This window comes from Sus scrofa, chromosome 5, assembly GCF_000003025.6.
Source record: "Sus scrofa isolate TJ Tabasco breed Duroc chromosome 5, Sscrofa11.1, whole genome shotgun sequence".
NCBI lineage: Eukaryota > Metazoa > Chordata > Mammalia > Artiodactyla > Suidae > Sus > Sus scrofa.
The window spans coordinates 68,595,209-68,611,786 of record NC_010447.5 but is presented as its reverse complement, the minus strand read 5'-3'; the positions used below and the strand labels follow the sequence as shown (position 1 = coordinate 68,611,786).

Sequence of the window (16,578 nt, the reverse complement as noted above, 5' to 3'; positions counted from 1 at the left end):
ATGATCGTTGGCATCCAGTGCCCCTGGGGAGGCCACCCTGGCCCAGGCCCAGACCCAGGTTGCAGGGGGCACTGATTAGGACAGTTAAAGAGGCCAAGATCCCCAAGGAGACCTCCCGTTTCAGGCCTCGGCCTCCTATCTGTGGGAGTGGGCATCCTTATTTCTATTTTAAAAGTGAGGAGACTGAAGATCAGAGAAGCCAACTGAGTTCTCCTGGGCCACACACCCAATATGTGGCAAAGACGGGACAGGACCCTGTCTAACCACTCCCGTCCCACTTGCCTTCCTGCTCAGCACCAAGGTTCCCCCAGGCCAAGCCCAATTTCACCGGTTCTCTGCCCACAAGCAGGGTGGGCTTCTTGCTTCCCATGCCCCTGTGGGCCCACAGAAGCTGACAGAGGGGCCAGGCAGCCTGGAGAAGTACTGGGACAGCTCAGCCCCTCCAGCTCAGCCTCCCACAAGGGATCCTGGGAACATCCCCTGAAGACCCTCTCGGACAGGAAGGCTGAGTGACTGCTTGTTTTCTTTTCCTCTAAGGTACAGGTGACTCCTAAAAGCCACAGGCCATCCTGTGTCCACACTCTGGAGCCACCTGGGGGTGTGGCCAGCCGGGGCTGATCACTCTGGGGACGCCCAGAAAGGAGCAGCTGGTGTCAGGCGGAGCATGGATGGTGGTGGGAAGGCAGTGCAGCCCTCAGGGCATCAGCTCCTGGGCAACCCCCATGTTTCCCTCTTTCCTCTGAACCCCCATTACCCATCATGCCCCAATCCCTCCATCAGGGGGAGGTGTCCCCATCATGCTCAGCTTCTCCCCGACTCTGAGCTCTCCGTGGTGCCACAGGCCAGTCAGAGGAACAGGGAGAAAACCTGGGAAACACCAATCAGGTTCAAACCCCAGACCCCTGGTTTCTTGCTGTGTAGCCTCCTCCCTACTGCCTCCAGCAGCCTGGGGCCAGCAGAGAGCAGCACCTCCCAGCTGGGATGGGCTGGACCCCCCCTCCCCCCACCCCCGCCCGCCGCCAGTGGCCACAGTTGGGTAAGTCTCCCCCAGCAGGCAGTCCTTTCCAGGGCACTGGGGACCCTCCAGCCACTGGCCTTGGGCTGCGGCTCCCTGCTGGGCTCCTGAGTCAAGCAGCCCCGCCCAGGGGACATGGACCATGAAAAATTGAGGCCGGTGAAGAGCACAGCCTGCAGCTCCCGGTCCTGTGGCTCCCCAGAGGGGAAGGATCTCCCCTGCAGGCTCTGCGCCCCTCCCTGCCCCCCACCAGGATTGGCCGTGGGAGTGGGTGAACGCAACTCTGGAGACAGCAGGTTGAAATTTCCGCCCCTCTGTTAACCAAGGCACGACCTTGGGGAAGCTGTGTGGCCACTCTGGGGTAGTCTGTGAAACGAGGGGACTTACCATACAGGACAGCCGTGAAGGTGCAGTGTGACGAGACACGCGCCTAGTGCCGAGACCCCAGTGGCGCCCGGGTGGGTCCCGGCGCTGTGGCCCGAGCTCCCGCGCTGGAGCGGGCGTGCGTTCCTGCCGGCCTGGGGGAGGGCCGCGGGCTGCGGGGCAAGCACAGCTGAAGGTGTGAATGTTTAACTTGGGTGACTGCAAACACACACCATGGGCAGAACAGTGCAGGGAGCTGGCTACCCAAAGCCGGCTCTGACAAGGGCTCAGGCAGCCACCCTAAGCCCACTCCTCGCCGCCTCCCCTGTGCACGGGCCCCGGTGATTTTAAAGCAAACTGCAGACGTGAAGAAAGCGATTTTATACTTTATACTCTCAGAGGAGCTTTCAAAAAGGAGACAAAAATCATCTACTATCCTTGTGATGGCTTGTGACCTAGAGAAGGTTGACAGGCTGAGGTCAACGAGCAGAGGTGACTGGACTGAGTCCAGCCCTTCCCCGCCCCCCAAAATCTGGGGAGGCTTGTGGATCTCAAACCAGCTTCCTCAGAGCTCTCCTTCACCCTGGGGTCCAAACAGCTCTTCACCGTCTTTGGGCCAGCCAGAGATTCTCCAAATAACAGCAGCTTTTCCCAATCCAGAAAAAACACAAGTTAATGGATGGAATTCTCAACTGCAAGTTCTCCTTTCCTATTTCCCTAGAACTTGTGGTGGTCTCCAAGTGCATTTGTCTGCAGCTGGTGGAACACGGGGTGGACAAGGAGTCAGACAAGATGAATGGGGAACCTGTGGCAGCTGACCAGTGTCATGTGATGCTTTGCTGTGGACACATCTGCTTGTGGTGGTGATTTCATATTGTGCAGCAACGTACACATCCTGCAGGTAAAACTCTTCCTGTTTCATGAAAGAACGGGCCACACCAGGTCTTCAGCCCTGCAAACAGTGCCCTGGAACACAAGGGAGCAAGGTTGGGCAGAACCAGGTGTGGGCAGGGCCTCCAGGAGGGTGGCATTCAACTCTGAGTGCCAATGCCTGCTGTGTAGGGGAAGGTGGGGAGGGGAGGAGGGGCACTGCCAGCAGGCTGACCTCTTGGTGGGGGAGACAAAGAAATACAGCTAAGTAGAAGACCAACTCTCATCAAACAAGGCCCCTGGAATAATTTCTTCTTGAGCATCAGGCCCAAGACAAAGGCCAAAGCTGGAGCATGTTTGAGCAGGTTCTCTGGGCAACTGCCTGCTTCTGGTACTTAATTCTGTCGGCAGGTACAGCTCACACCTCCCAGACTCAACACATTAGCACACACTGCAGGGGAGCTGAAACCCTACCTGATGCAAACCTGAGGCCCTGCGCCCCACGGCGTTGGAGGGCACGTGCTCTAAGCTCTGGAACAGTAGAGCTGAAGTGGGGAGCCCAGCTCAGGCCTCAGTGTGTGGGAGAGGGAGGTGGGCACAGTTTGGGGGCTGCCAATCCAGAGTGCTGGGGGAGCCAAGAGGTGAGCCCCTGCTGGCCTGTCAGGGCCAGGGTTCTGTCTATTCCTCTGCCCCCATGGGCACCCGTGCTCCGTGCCATGCCCACCACTGGGGCTGACTTTCTGGGGCCCATGGGCCTCGCATGCTTCTCTAGCCCTGAGGACATCTCATGTGGATTATCAGACTGGGTGCGGTTCAAAGAAAGACAAAGCACGCAGTTTTTAAATAACTTTATAATTTCCCGATGGGTTTAGTTTGTGAATAAAAAAGAAAAAAATGAATAGTGTTTACAATAATTATCAAGGCAAAGTTGACTCTAACACAATTTCTCTGTAATGTCACGATCCTGTCAGTGACACAACTCGGGCCGTTGCACACACATTTGAAGGCAGCAATGTGTCTATTCAAGACACCACCATTGCGGCTGCTGCCATCGCCAGAAGGAACTCAAGCTACGAAGAGTCGGCCCCCAGTGCCCTCAGCTCCTCACTAAAGCGAGGCTCTCCTTTTGGAGCGAGGGGAGCACCCCTGGAGCCCACTGTGCTCGCAGGACCCCCAGATGGCGGACTGCCCTCGGGTCTACTGCCCAGGGATGAAGGCAATACTGCTGTGGTGTGGGAGGGGGCCGCCCCGGCCCAGGATGGACTCTGGCTTCAGCAGGGGTCACTTGCTTTCCTGGCCAGGGCATTGCTGGGCCCAGGAGACCTGGGGTCTAAAGAGCTCACAGGGAAGAATCTAGGGACTGAAGCCAGAAGAAGGTGGGATAGGACTCTCTCCCCTGGATTGCAGGCTCCAGGCTGGCCAGGGCTTGGCCCATTTTGGATGGGTCACTGGATGATATAGCACCAAGTGGGCAGGAAGAGGTTCTATGGCCTGTGCAGGGCTGTTGCCAGGCATGGGGCTCCAGCCAAGCCCAGGCAACCACACGGTATTAGGCACACTGAGCTGGGACCAATGTAGGGTGAGGGTGGTTAAGGGGTCACCAATCTGGAAACCTTGACCAGAGGTCCTGAGGATGTGTGGGCAAACTCTGGCACGACTGGACTCTGGGCCCCAGGTTCCTGCTCCTCTTCTTCACCCGCTGCCTCCCTCACCAGGTGGCTGCCAGCCTGGATGTGGCCACTGCGCTTGCCCAGGTCGGGAGCAGGGGAGGAGGCTGGCTGCTCCATAGCTTGAATTCCTTTATTAACGTGATATTGGTTTGCATCTTTTAAACACAGCTCTTTAATTTTTCAGTTCTACAACTACTTTTTAATATCTTAATAATCTCAACAATGGACACAATGAATCCAACCCAATTCTCTGAACCACACAGATGACATGGACAAGCAGAGAAACAAGAGAGGAGGTGGGATTGGATGAAAACTCGCTCCCTCCAAACCAATCCCTAAAACCACCTCTCCCCCAAGAGAGGCAGGAGGAGAAATACCGACAACAGGGTCACAGCACTCGCCAAACACGTTGGAAAAAACTGGGAGACACTTGGTTACAGTTTTGACACTAAAAAGTTCGGAAAGTTTTTGTTTAAAAAGAGTAAATAAAGACAGCCATTTTGTTCAGAAGGATTTCCCTGTCTGTTTTTTTCTTGCCCAAATATTCCCTTGGTTCACATGGGGGAGATGCCAAATTCCTCTTAAAACATTTCTTTGAAAGGATCGAGTCCCTGCTGAGGAGCCCGGGTGGCAGTGGTGGGTGAGCCTCTGGCTGCTGCTGCTGACACAAGGTCCATGGGACTCAGGAAAGGCCACGTGAGGGCCATGCTCCCATGGTGATGTCCTCCTCCACCTGCTCTTTCAGCCAAGACCCCAAGGGCAGCTGTGGGCCTGTGCTTGTGGAGTGGGGTCAACTGGAGGGCACATGGCTCTGGATCAGCAGGACTCAAGCAGCAAACCCAAATGCCAGTCATGGCCATCAGTGACAGGGGGAAACTTGGGGATGACTTTCCGTCCTCTCCTCTCCGAGGAGCGGGTCGGCCAGTGAGCTCCTCATGGAAAGTCAAGCAGACCTTTGCTGACACAAAGGGCCTGGTCCAGGTGCCACTATCGCCACTGAATGTGTCTTGGATCCCATCAGCTTTGCTAGGACTTTTAAAGCCCATGAGTAAGGAAGAGGGGCACACTCAGGTCACCTTCAGATGGTAAGTGTGAGGTTAAGGTTAGAGTCAAGATGGATTTGGGGACCCTATTCAAGCTTCCAATATGCTGAAGCCCACTTAAAATCTTTCTTCATTTCAAGGGGTTTCCAAGTCTCTGTGCATCGCAATTCAGCTGCTTGCATCGAGAACGTGCTTGATGGAGGCACAGGGGAAGGTGAGGAGGTCACATGGTTTCTTCAGTCCTGAGCCTACTCTCTCCTTGCTGCCCCCTTCAGGGGCACAGAGCTTCAGGTGCAAAGGGGCAACTGGACTTGCCAATGGAATGGATGAGTTTGGGAACATCACAGGCATTCTGCAGTAACTTTTCAAGGTTCCAGATTTCGGTTGCAGCTATGTGACCTTGTGACACCATGAACATCAGAAGAAGTGATGGAATGACCCAGATGGTGTGGTTGGAGTTGTGCATTTAGTAAATGCTGGCTCCTTGAAGGATCTAAACTCAGTAAGGAACTCTAGATGCTAGAAACTATGTTAACTCTGCCCCTAGATCACAGAGGCAGGGCACTCTGTCCACTACTGAACTTTAGCCAGAGCTGACTTTCACCCAGGACCAAATGGTCCCCAAGAATCATGTGGGATGTTAGGATGACCACCCACGGAGCACTGAGGAGAGAGCCCCATCTGCCCAGAAACTTCCTCTCAGAAGCACTTGTCCAGAGGAATCCCACAGGCCTCTGGAGGGGAGGCTACAGGAAGGGCTGGAATGAAGAGGCGTAGGAAGGAGGGGCCGGCAGGGACGTATCTGACGCTCAAGGTGGAGGCAGTTGGACCCAGGAGACCTGCTTGAGGCTTTCCCTTGCACGACCAGCTAAGAACAGCAGGCCAGGCCACCCTGTTGCTCTGCACGTGGCCTCTTCTGCTTTCTCTGGCCGTGGTCCTGTGAAGGTGCTACTGTTCCTCAGTTCTTTGCACTGCGGTAGAAAACGTGAGAGTCCAATACTCCAGCCCTAAATGCCGGGGGCTTTCTACATGATTTGCGGGCTGCACAGTGAAAAGTGGATTTGAGGTAACTGACTGCAAACGGCTATCACTCACCATCTAACTCCCCCACACCCCCTGTCCGACCAGCCTGGCTGTCAGGAAGCACCTCTGTAAGAAATTGATGAGCAGAGGCCATCTAAGCTTTGATAAGGAGCACTCGACAGTGTCTCACAGGGAGAGACTGTTTTACAGCAGGGAGTCAGCGCAGCGGGGGACGTGACCATATAAGTTAATGGGACAGTCAAGGGCTGCTGGTGGAAGATACAGGACTGATGGCTATGATGACCTGACAGGCAGCATCAGATTCTTTGGATGAGTAATTGGGGAAGGGGAAGGGGAAGGAAGAAAATGCAAGACAAAACCATTTAGCCCAGCAACTCTTATCAGAGGATGTGAGTGTCTGGTGGGGTCTGGCCGTAGATGGGTCAAAGGGCTCGATTTGGGTTAAGTGGTCTAATTCTTGGTGCCTGAGATTTATGACTGCCATTGTCTCTGCCTGGGGAAAACCTCGATACCTTCGACCAGATCTGCAACTAGTCAATTTTCGGATTTGCTACTTGGAGCCAGCCACAAGGTGCACACAGGTGTATAAAGGAAACACGGTCTACTATGGTAGCTCCACATGTGGAAAGCTCTTTCAGGGAAACAAACACCAAAAATCCCGAGTTACCAAATGGGATCCTGTGGTAAATGACTAGCCCCTTGCCCCCCAAACTCATAAATTCCATTATAATGAGAAGTGCTGATTTGTGGAAGATTTTTCTGGAAAAGACACCTTCTATTAAGATGGGGAAGGGAAGGGTATGTCTTTTATTGCTCTGACTCGACCAGGTGTTTCTCACAGAATGACACCCCTCCTTCACCGCAGAGAGGCTTTAAGGACAGGTGCCTGGTATGACTTGCACACAGTAGGCACTTCATAAACATTATCTGAATCAAAGAAAGGGGAAGGGATGAGAAGCACTGATTTGTCCCAGAAGCAGGTTCCAGGCACTGTGCAAGGCTCTGGTTCTGGGGGCACAGATCAGGAGAAAGGCTAAAGTGGAGGATGGGGGGCTGGCTTGGAACTGGGGGTGTGGGGGTGGAGGCAGAAGCACTCTCTGGGGCCCAGACGGCTGGCAGGGGAGATGTTAGGAGAAACTGGCCTGACCCCAAGGAATGTCCCCTTCCCAGAAGCAGACCTCAGAGGTGGTGACAGTGCCCTCTTCTCTCAATGAGTGACTCAGGCTAGTGAGGAGAGGACCAAGGACCGGGGGCAGGAGGGTAGGAAGGCTCTAACCCTGGGCCACTGCAGCTGCCCGCAGCCCCTGCACAGATGTCCCGAGTGCAGTGGAAGCTGGAGAGACAGAACGAAGAAGAATTGGGTTCTTCTCTGCCATGCTCTCTTTCCCCTTTTCTCTTCTGTGATACTCTTTTTGAGATTTTTTTACCCTTTGGGGAGAAAGCACCTGTTGTGGTATTAGAACACTCGGCCCTCTGGAGCGTTCTCTTCGTGTTGAACCTGCAGATTCCAGGTGTAGTCCCCACGTCAAGGACAGAGGTGAGAGGGTGTAGCCGCCAGCATCCAAGGTGTTCAGGGCTCAGGACTGGATGGCAGCTCTTCGAGGAGACCTGGCTACTTACCCACCCTGGACATCAGAAGAATCAGTGTAGAGACAACATCAGAGCAGAAAGGTGGAGGGAGAGAACAGATGTGGGAACAGAGCTGAAACCATGTTCGAGGGCTGGCCAGGACAGACAGAGGTCCTGTGTTTGTGCCAAGAAGCTGCTGGGTGCCTGGTCCTCGTACTTCTCCTTGCCTGGCTGCTGGGTTCACTTGTTGGACTGCTGGGCCATCCCCTCCCCACGAAGACGGTCAGGATGACTCTTCTAGCGCATTGACCACCTGCTCCAGGATGTCGGGGCAGTGGTCTGCTATCTGCTGGAGGACGGCGTTGGCAAACTCCTGCAGCTCCGTATTATCTCGCTCACCTTTCTCTAACTCGTTCTGAAGCTGAAAGGAGAGGAAAGATGGGTTCAGATAAAATAAAACTACTCTAGTTGCACTGAGTTAAGAATTATTGTTCATCAGTAAAGAAATGACGTTTGCAACCCCACAGAGGAATCTGGAGGGCACTGTGCTCAGTCAAAGAAGCCAGAGAGAGAAGGATGAATACTGCCTGGTATTACTTTAAGTGCAATCTGAAAAAAAATCAGATCAAATTCATAGAAACTGGGAGGAGAATTGTGGTTGTCAGGGGCTGGGGTGTGAGAAATAGGGAGAGGTTGATAAAACGGTACAGACGTTCAATTAGATGAATAAAGTTTGAGGTCTAATGTATATAACATGATGACTTGAGTTGGTAACACTGTGTTGCATACTCGAAATTTCCTAAAAGAGTAGCACCTAAGTGTTCTCATAAAGAAAAAAAAGGAAATAAGTGGGGTGACACATGTGTTAACTAGACTGAAAGAATTGCTGGGAACCCTCTCACATGCCATGGGCCTTGTCTGTCTCTAGGGACTGCACATGGTTTGCAGTTTACCTGAAAGCACTATTAAGGGTGGGCAGGGCTGAATACAGAGACTGCATTGGGACTTGATCCACTATATACCAAAATTTCCTGTCTTGAAAAAAAATCCAAAGATCAACCTTTCTTGTGAAACTGAATTATTATTATCATTATTTGTCTTTTTAGGGCCACACCTGCGGCACATGGAGGTTCCCATGCTAGGAGTCTAATCAGAGCCGTAGCCGCCGGCCTACACCACAGTCATAGCAATGCCAGATCCAAGCTGTGTCTGTGACCTACACCACAGCTCATGGCAACACCAGATCCTTGACCTGCTGAGCAAGGCCAGGGATCGAACCCGCAACCTCATGATTCCTAGTCAGGTATGTTTCCACTGCACCGTGATGAGAACTCCTGGAATTATTTTTTTAAATGAAGTTTTTCGTTTCAACTTTGAAATACAAAGCTCCAGTTTCTTTTTTTTTTTTTTTTTTTTGCTTTTTAGGGTCACACCCATGGCATATGGAGGTTCCCAGGCTAGGGGTCGAATTGGAGCTGGAGCTGCTGGCCTACACCACAGCCATAGCAACTCTGGATCCGAGCCGAGTCTGCAACCTATACTACACCACAGCTCACAGCAACGCGGGATCCTTAACCCACTGAGCGAGGCCAGGGGTCGAACCTCCATCCTCATGGATGCTGCTCAGATTCTTTAACCACTGAGCCATGAAGGGAACTCCAGCTCTAGTCATTCTAAAGTCCAAGGAGCACATACGGAAATGGGCCGTTAAAACTCTAGCCCACTTAGGAGAGAAAGGCAAGGTGAAGAAACCAAACTGAAAACCTAAGACAGATGTGTTACACAGCACAGGTGTGAAAACAAACCTTGGTCGATGGATTAGTACCTCATCATTTAAAAATATTTCATTAGCATGTGTATCACACGTAAAAAAGGAAGTTTCTGTACGGTTTCAGGATGCGTCAGGTCCCATGGATGAACTGGGAAAGGTGTATTCTAGCTTCTGAAACTTAATTTACCAGATTTCACTCACGACACTCCTGTCCCCTTGCGCCCCTGCCCTCATGCCTGCCTATCCATTTTTCACCTCCTCCCCAAAGAAAGGCCCCTTTAGACTTAACACCAGAAAATAATTTCCCCTAAGTACAAACATGTAATATTTGAGATTTAATGAAAATGCTTATTACATCCTAGCTCCAATGAATTAAATCCTTCTCTGTCCTCTTCCCTTCCCTGTTAAAGCTACAAATCCAAACTTAGTGGCTATAAGGCTGAGTAATCCAACAAGATCTTCTACTTCCTATTCCCTAGTTTCTAATACTGGCAGGCCAACTCCACCACTGCAAATACTACAGTGAAAACACTGTCTTCCTGTTTACTTTCTTAAAAAACACCATAATTATACGTAGCATGTAGGCTTACACAATCCCCCACTAGACAGAAAGATGCAATTCTCTGTGTATGAAAGCTTTTGCATCTAAAGACAAAAGAACAACTCTAAAAACATTTCCAAGTAAATTAACTTGCACTAAACTGCAAAACAAATTTGTTCCCACGAACTCTGCAAGCCCCTTCCATAATGTGAGCATTAAATCCTGTGTTTCAGCACCTTTGTTTCCTCCATATAGAAAATATCTAACACAACACCTTCCTCAAGTGTCATGGGCCTCTTTCTACTTAACCTTAATTGAACTAAGATATAAGATACTCTGCAGGAAGGCACTGTTGGAGTAACAGATTATAGCAATGTGCCTCCAGTGGTGAAAATATAGAACAACAGGCTCTGTTTTAAGAAATAGGGATTTGGGAGTTCACATCGTGGCACAGTGGTTCTCGAACCCAACTGATAACCATGAGGTTGTGGGTTCAATCCCTGGCCTCGCTCAGTGGGTTAAGGATCAGGCATTGCCATGAGCTGTGGTACAGGTCACAGACATGGCTTGGATCCCGAGTTGCTTTGGTTGAGGCGTAGGCCAGCAGTTGCAGCTCTGATTGGACCCCTAGCCTGGGAATCTCCATATGCTGCGGCGGCTGCCCTAAAAAGACAAAAAAAAAAAAAAAAAAAAAAAAAAGAAAGAGAGAAATAGGGATTTGGAAATGTGGATCAGGATGATCATGAGGGCAGCATCCTGATCCTCATTTCCAAACAAAGGCTGTTTGATGACGCAGGACTGTAGCAGGACACACCACTAAACACTGCAGCACCCAAAAGATGTCTTCTCAAAAGATGGAATATGGGATAAGCACAGGGTACCAAGGTGGCCTCCGGCAGGAATTTTCTGGCTTTGTCTGCTGAATGTTATTATAATGGGTTCTGTTAGTAGCTATGCCAGCCCTCACTGAACTCAGAGTAGTGATGAGATTTCCAGCTGGACTCAGGCGAAGAATCACAAATGCAACAGCAACACAATCTGGGTACTCGAAGCAACATACTCTGGAGGGGGGGGGGCGGTAGACAGAAGGGGAGCATTTCAGCCCCATTGCAGCTCAGGTGAGAACAGACAGAGGAAGCATTTCAGAGAGGATGTCCTATGACCTCACAACAGAAACACAGCCACGAAAGGCTATGCTCCCCATGTGCGCTCCCCTCCTGCTCTCCACGTCAGGACAATGGTCAAAGAGCAGAGCTGATGGTTTGAGGAATGATGAGGAATAGCTGTGTTGGACAGAAGAATGGAAGTGCCCCCTGAGGATGGGCTGATGGACTGGGAAACTTCCCAGAACATTCATCCCTCAGGACTTCAGAACAGGTGTGATACCTCTCCATAGCCAAGGGACAGCTAACAGAAATTCACAAAGAAGGAAAATCTTAAAAGAGAGAAAAGGGGGAGTTCCCATTGTGGCTCAGTGGTAATGAACCTGACTAGTATCCACGAGGATGTGGGTTCAATCCCTGGCCTTGCTCAGGGGGTTAAGAATCCGGCACTGCCATGAGCTGTGGTGTAGGTCGAAGACGTGGCTCAGATCCTGCGTTGCTATGGCTGTGACTGTGGCATAGGCCATCAGCTGTAGCTCTGATGCAACCCCTAGCCTGAAAACTTCCATATGCCGCAAGTATGGCCCTAACAAAAACAAAGGGAGGAAGAGGGAGGGGGAAGGAGGCGGAGAGAGGGAGAGAGAAAGACCTTATTTCAAGCTTTCTATTCATAGACACGAGGATGAGGTGAAAGAGGAGGCTGTACAGGTTGGTTTAAAAAAGGGATGGTTACAAGAGATGCTACTGAATGGGTTCTGTTGTGGTTGGCACTGACTCTGCTTAATTCCTTTCTGTAGATGGTTTGGTGGGGCAGGAAATCATACAGAGATGCTTAGTTTGGTTTAAGTAGACACGAGTCTGGGCTTGAGGTTTTTGATAGCTAGGTCCCAGGATGCAAAGGCCCTGAGGTCTGAGTTGTACCCAGGCATGATGGCAGGAGCCTTCTAGAGGGGCTGGTCAAGCTGACATGCTTCTCTATCCTGGCCAGATCTGGGCTACAGCCCCCAGCCCCAATTAGTCAGCTGTTTAACTACATTTACCTGAGGAGACAGGAAGACATGAAATAATCTGAATTCAGATTTTCCAACAACTAGAATAAACTACAATGTCTTCTGCTGTAATATCTGTTGAATAAACAGAAAACTTACATGGCATGGTCAGAGGGATCTGAGAGCATGGATATTTCATGCACACCATGTAAATATTTCAGTTACTTTGGTATAGGAATTTGGTCATTTTTTACTTTGTAGAATCTAGCATTTACTAACAGAGAAATGAAAGAACTTGAGAACTTGCCTTTGGAGTTCCAGTGGTGGCTCAGCAGAAACGAATCTGATTAGCATCCATGAGGACGCAGGTTCAATCCCTGGCCTTGCTCAAGGGGTTAAGGATCTGGCATTGACGTGAGCTGTGGTGCAGGTCGCAGATATGACTCAGATTTGGTCTTGCTGTGACTGTGGTGTAGGCCAGCAGCTGTAGCTCCAGTTTGACCCCTAGCCTGAGAACCTCCATATACCATGGATGTGGCCCTAAAAAGAGCAAAAAAAAAAAAAAAGTTCCCTTTGAAGACTTGTCCTATGATTACTCCCCACAGACTACAGGATAAACTGCCAGGTCCCCTCTCCCTGGATGTTTCAAGTTTGAACTTGCAACCCAGTCGCCCAGTCTTCTTCTCAAGGTCTCCTGCCACCCCAGCTGCCTGCTGTTAGAGCCTGAAAGCAACTGCCACCCTAGCCCTGGGCTTTGCCAGCTGACCGGATGTGGTGGTGCCCATGAGGTTGCTGCTGGACCTTCTCCCACCTGCCAGCCTCCCTGCCTCACAATGAACTCCTGTGCCTGGCAACATCCGGGTTTGTTTTCACAGAAGGAAAGGCTGCTGCTACTTAGGTCAAAAGTAATGAAAGGCCACTGCTCCCCATGATGAATCCTGAACAAAATGACATAATGAACACAAGAGTCCATTACACCAGGACTCACAGAGAGAGCCCCACTGCAACGACCTGCTCCTGCATGTCATCTCAAGATACGCTCGGTGAGGGAAGGAGCTCCCCCTCTTCTCCCCTCTGGTCAGGTCAGGCAGCAGGGCAGGAGGAGGCCCCCAAGCATGAAGTCACTGATGGCTTCCAGTAATGACTGACTGACCACACTTAGGACCTGCTCCCTCAATACTCACTGAAAGATCTTTTGCCATATATGCCCTAGGGGAGCTGGACTTGTCAAAGGTTAGAAACAAACTAAAATGAAACAAATTGAGAGCTTCTCTGCCTCATAGCACTGAACCTCCACAGTGTGACACGGGCAACTCCCAGCCCTGAAGGAAATACAATGCTAGATTTTTAGTGAATTGGTACAAACACAGGGCACACAGTTTAGTTTTTTTTTACACCAGCCCCTTCCCCCACAAAATATCAAACAGTGGAACTTTCAGACCTAAAAGCAGGTTGATTCTGAAATTTAGAATCACAAACCGGAAGGGAGCTAAGAGAACCAGCAGTTCAGTTCTCCCTCTAAACTTCACGCAAGCTGAACGAGGCTGTAAGAAGTGAAGTGCCTGGTACAGTTCAGGCTGACGGATGTGGTCAAGTCAGCAAGTGGTCAGGGGGTAAACTCTGCTGTCTCCAGACGCACAAGTGCTCCGTAGAGAAGACAGGAGCCTCCCTTGCTACAGGGGTTAGTTTGCAAGAAGTCTGGTCCTGCTGGCTAATGACGGTATCTGCTTGGGCTGCTGCATCTCTCACTGGTGCTCATTGTTTTCTGAGGGTTAGTGTCAGTCCTGATTTGAGGAAAGTCAACAACCTAAAGTCAAGGGGCCCAGGTGAATCTATGGGACCAAAGTACAGGCTGCTAACACCTGACACTCCCAGTGAACCTCCTTGGATCCAGCAGGAGCTGGAACCAGGCACGTGATGCAATAGCCCAGTCTTGGACAGCTACTTGTACATAAACCAGCACCAACTTCTGCTGTCTGAAAATTCTATTTTGTATTTGCAGATGTCACTAAAGTACTAATGTCTTAATTTCTAACCTACTTAAATCTAAAATGGTGCTGCTTCCCTGCCTAAAGCGGTCTTCCCTGGCTGGGATAGTTGAGTTTTGCTAGGTGATATTCCACCTCCCAGGTTACTCTCTTTCCCGTATCTTGAACAACCTGGGAAGGGAGTGGACAGAGGAGACAGAAGACATGCCTATGAAAGATAAAAGTGGGAACAGACCCCCCCCTAAACCCAACAGGAGGTTTACATTGGGTCTGACTGGTCCCTACACATTAAACTTCAAGAGTCAAGAGAATGGGGAATTCTTGCCCATGTAAAAATGTCCCACGACACCAAAGGAATCTGATGTATCAAAGAACAAGTCAGTTGTGACTATAGTCAGTAACACTGTTGTATAAACTGAAATTCGCTAAGAAAGGAGACCTTTGAAAAAGGTAATGTGAGAAGTGTATTAACTTGATGGGGAGATACCTTTCACAGCGTATACATATATATAGCAATCACCACGTTGTCCACTTTATCTAAAACATCTTACAATTTTATCTGTTGGCTATACCCCAAATAAAGCTGAAAACCACCACCAGGTACCCATGTGAGTGGGCCTCGGGGTAAAGTGTGTCCTGAGGCGGAGATGGACAGTGGTCTGTGCCAGACTTGCTGAGACAGACCGCATGGGGGGCTTGAGAAAGTGCGGAGCTTTAAGTGGGGAAGCAGAGTTCCAGCCAGGCGACTGTTCCTATGGTTGTCTAAGCTGATTTGTTAGCACCTTATACCGGCTCTTATAAACCTGAGACGTGATTCATATCATCAACGTGGAGAAGAACATTCCTCTCTGCCAGAGATCATCAGAACAGCAGCTGGTTCTGGGAACCAAAGACACAGCCAGGCCGGCTTGTCAGCCCTGCGTATTTAGTTTGGCTCTCACAAACGAAACATGTCAAAGGAAGAAGATTTAAAAAAATAATAATAACAGAAAACAAACCACCCAAACAACGAATAAGAAATCTAATGCTGAAGCCGTCAGGATTGTATTGGCTGAGATTCAAGTGCTAAACAAGCACACAGCTGAAGCACCCAGCGAACCACTGGGGCTGAGCAGGGCGAGAGGGAAGTGGCGTCCACCACAGTGGCACATGGTCAGGGCATTCCCTGTGTCCAGGACAGCTGTCCTGTTTTTAGCATATGGGGCCCGATTCTAGGGCCAGGGTGACGAGGAGAGAAAGGCTCCTACGGGAACTATGGCTCTTGCTTGATTTTTGCTTTTATTAGTGCCAACCTGACACATTCCTGGGATGGTGTCTCCCAACCCCCAGGTGAGGTGACAAAATGACCCTTAGGAGCCCCTGGCCAGTAATTCAGAAGGGCTTGGGGTCATGTGGGCTGTTCTGATGACCCCCAGGTACACAGACCACCTGATGGAGGACCACACATGGTGGCAAGGGGTGGTACAATGCGATGATGTGGCAGCCATGCTGACGTGGAAAAGGCTGGGTCTAGGGTGCGGCCTGCATGGTTACTCATCTTGGAGTGCTAAAGAGAAGAAAGTGAGTGATGTGATTTGAAAGCTTGGAGGAAGGTGGGGTTGAAAGAAAAAGACTCCCAAGCTCCTCAAACCTCAGAGACCTTTGCAGTCATGTTTCCTTGGGTGAGGAAGGTGGAGTGGGGTGGGTGGAGAGAACCCTGGGATGTTTCCATCCCGTCTGGCTCCACAGATGCTCAGGCTGACCACACCAGGAGCACAGTCCCCCTGGGAGCGTGGGCAAACCCAGCATCCTGGGCTCCCATGCCCGTCTGGCTCCCATTACAGGATACTCCAGAATCCATGCCCTGTCTTTCCACGGCTCCCCACCTTCTCGAGAGCTGCATCCTGACTCCCATCTATGGTAAACTAATTTTACATTAAATATCCATGGACTCATACATAGGCTAAAGACCTGCAGAGGGCTGCTGTGAGCTCCTGGAGACTTCACATGTATGGAACAGCCTAACAGCATCAAAATCTAAAGACAGGGCCCAGAGGTTAATCTGGAGGCTAATGGTCCTCTGAACCGCTCGCTTCCTGGTCACTTACCGTCCTGGTGTTTGGGAACCTCGGGCATGCCTGCAGTGCAAAAGGCGATACCTCAGAGAGATGCAGGATTCAAAGGAATAAACCAACACTGCAGGCACATGGGGAGGAGGGACAAAATCAGCAGGGGCTCCTTTGAAGAGCCCTCACGCTACTGCTGTTTTAGTAAGCTGGCAGTAAGACCCTGGCATTTGTAGTTGGGCTTAGGGTTTCTATCAGAAAGGTAAGTTTTTTTTTTTTTTTTTTTTTACTCTGATAACATGAAAATCACTACTTATCTTTAATGAGAACCCCATGAAAAATCCAGTCTATCAAAACCTGATCTTTAGGGCTACTAAGCATCACTTCACTTAACAGCAAGATCTGTTATCTTCAGGGTTAAAATTAGAGGCTCCCTTTCCCCAGGAGCATATGAGAGTTGGGGGCATTTTCTCCTGTGCCGGGTGCTCTTTGTAAAAAGAGGTAGAGAAAGCAATAAGGTAGCTTTTACAGTGTGCAGAAGAGTATCACAATCTTCTCTCCAGAAAT

At 50.4% G+C, this 16,578-nt stretch overlaps 1 protein-coding gene across 26 annotated transcripts in view; it reads right to left on the bottom strand.

The window, feature by feature from the left end:
- Window positions 3,082-16,578, bottom strand: part of ERC1 (ELKS/RAB6-interacting/CAST family member 1) — a 384,984-nt gene continuing 371,487 nt past the window's right edge. For 14 of the 26 annotated variants that reach the window (XM_021092976.1, XM_021092972.1, XM_021092980.1 and 11 more), the window contains one exon: window positions 3,200-7,995. In XM_021092976.1, coding sequence (XP_020948635.1) covers window positions 7,858-7,995 — 138 coding nt within the window. In that variant the 3' untranslated portion in view covers window positions 3,200-7,857. Of the gene's footprint in view, window positions 7,996-16,578 lie in introns of all 26 variants that reach the window. The other 12 variants (XR_002344310.1, XR_002344314.1, XR_002344307.1 and 9 more) reach the window with 1 other exon arrangement.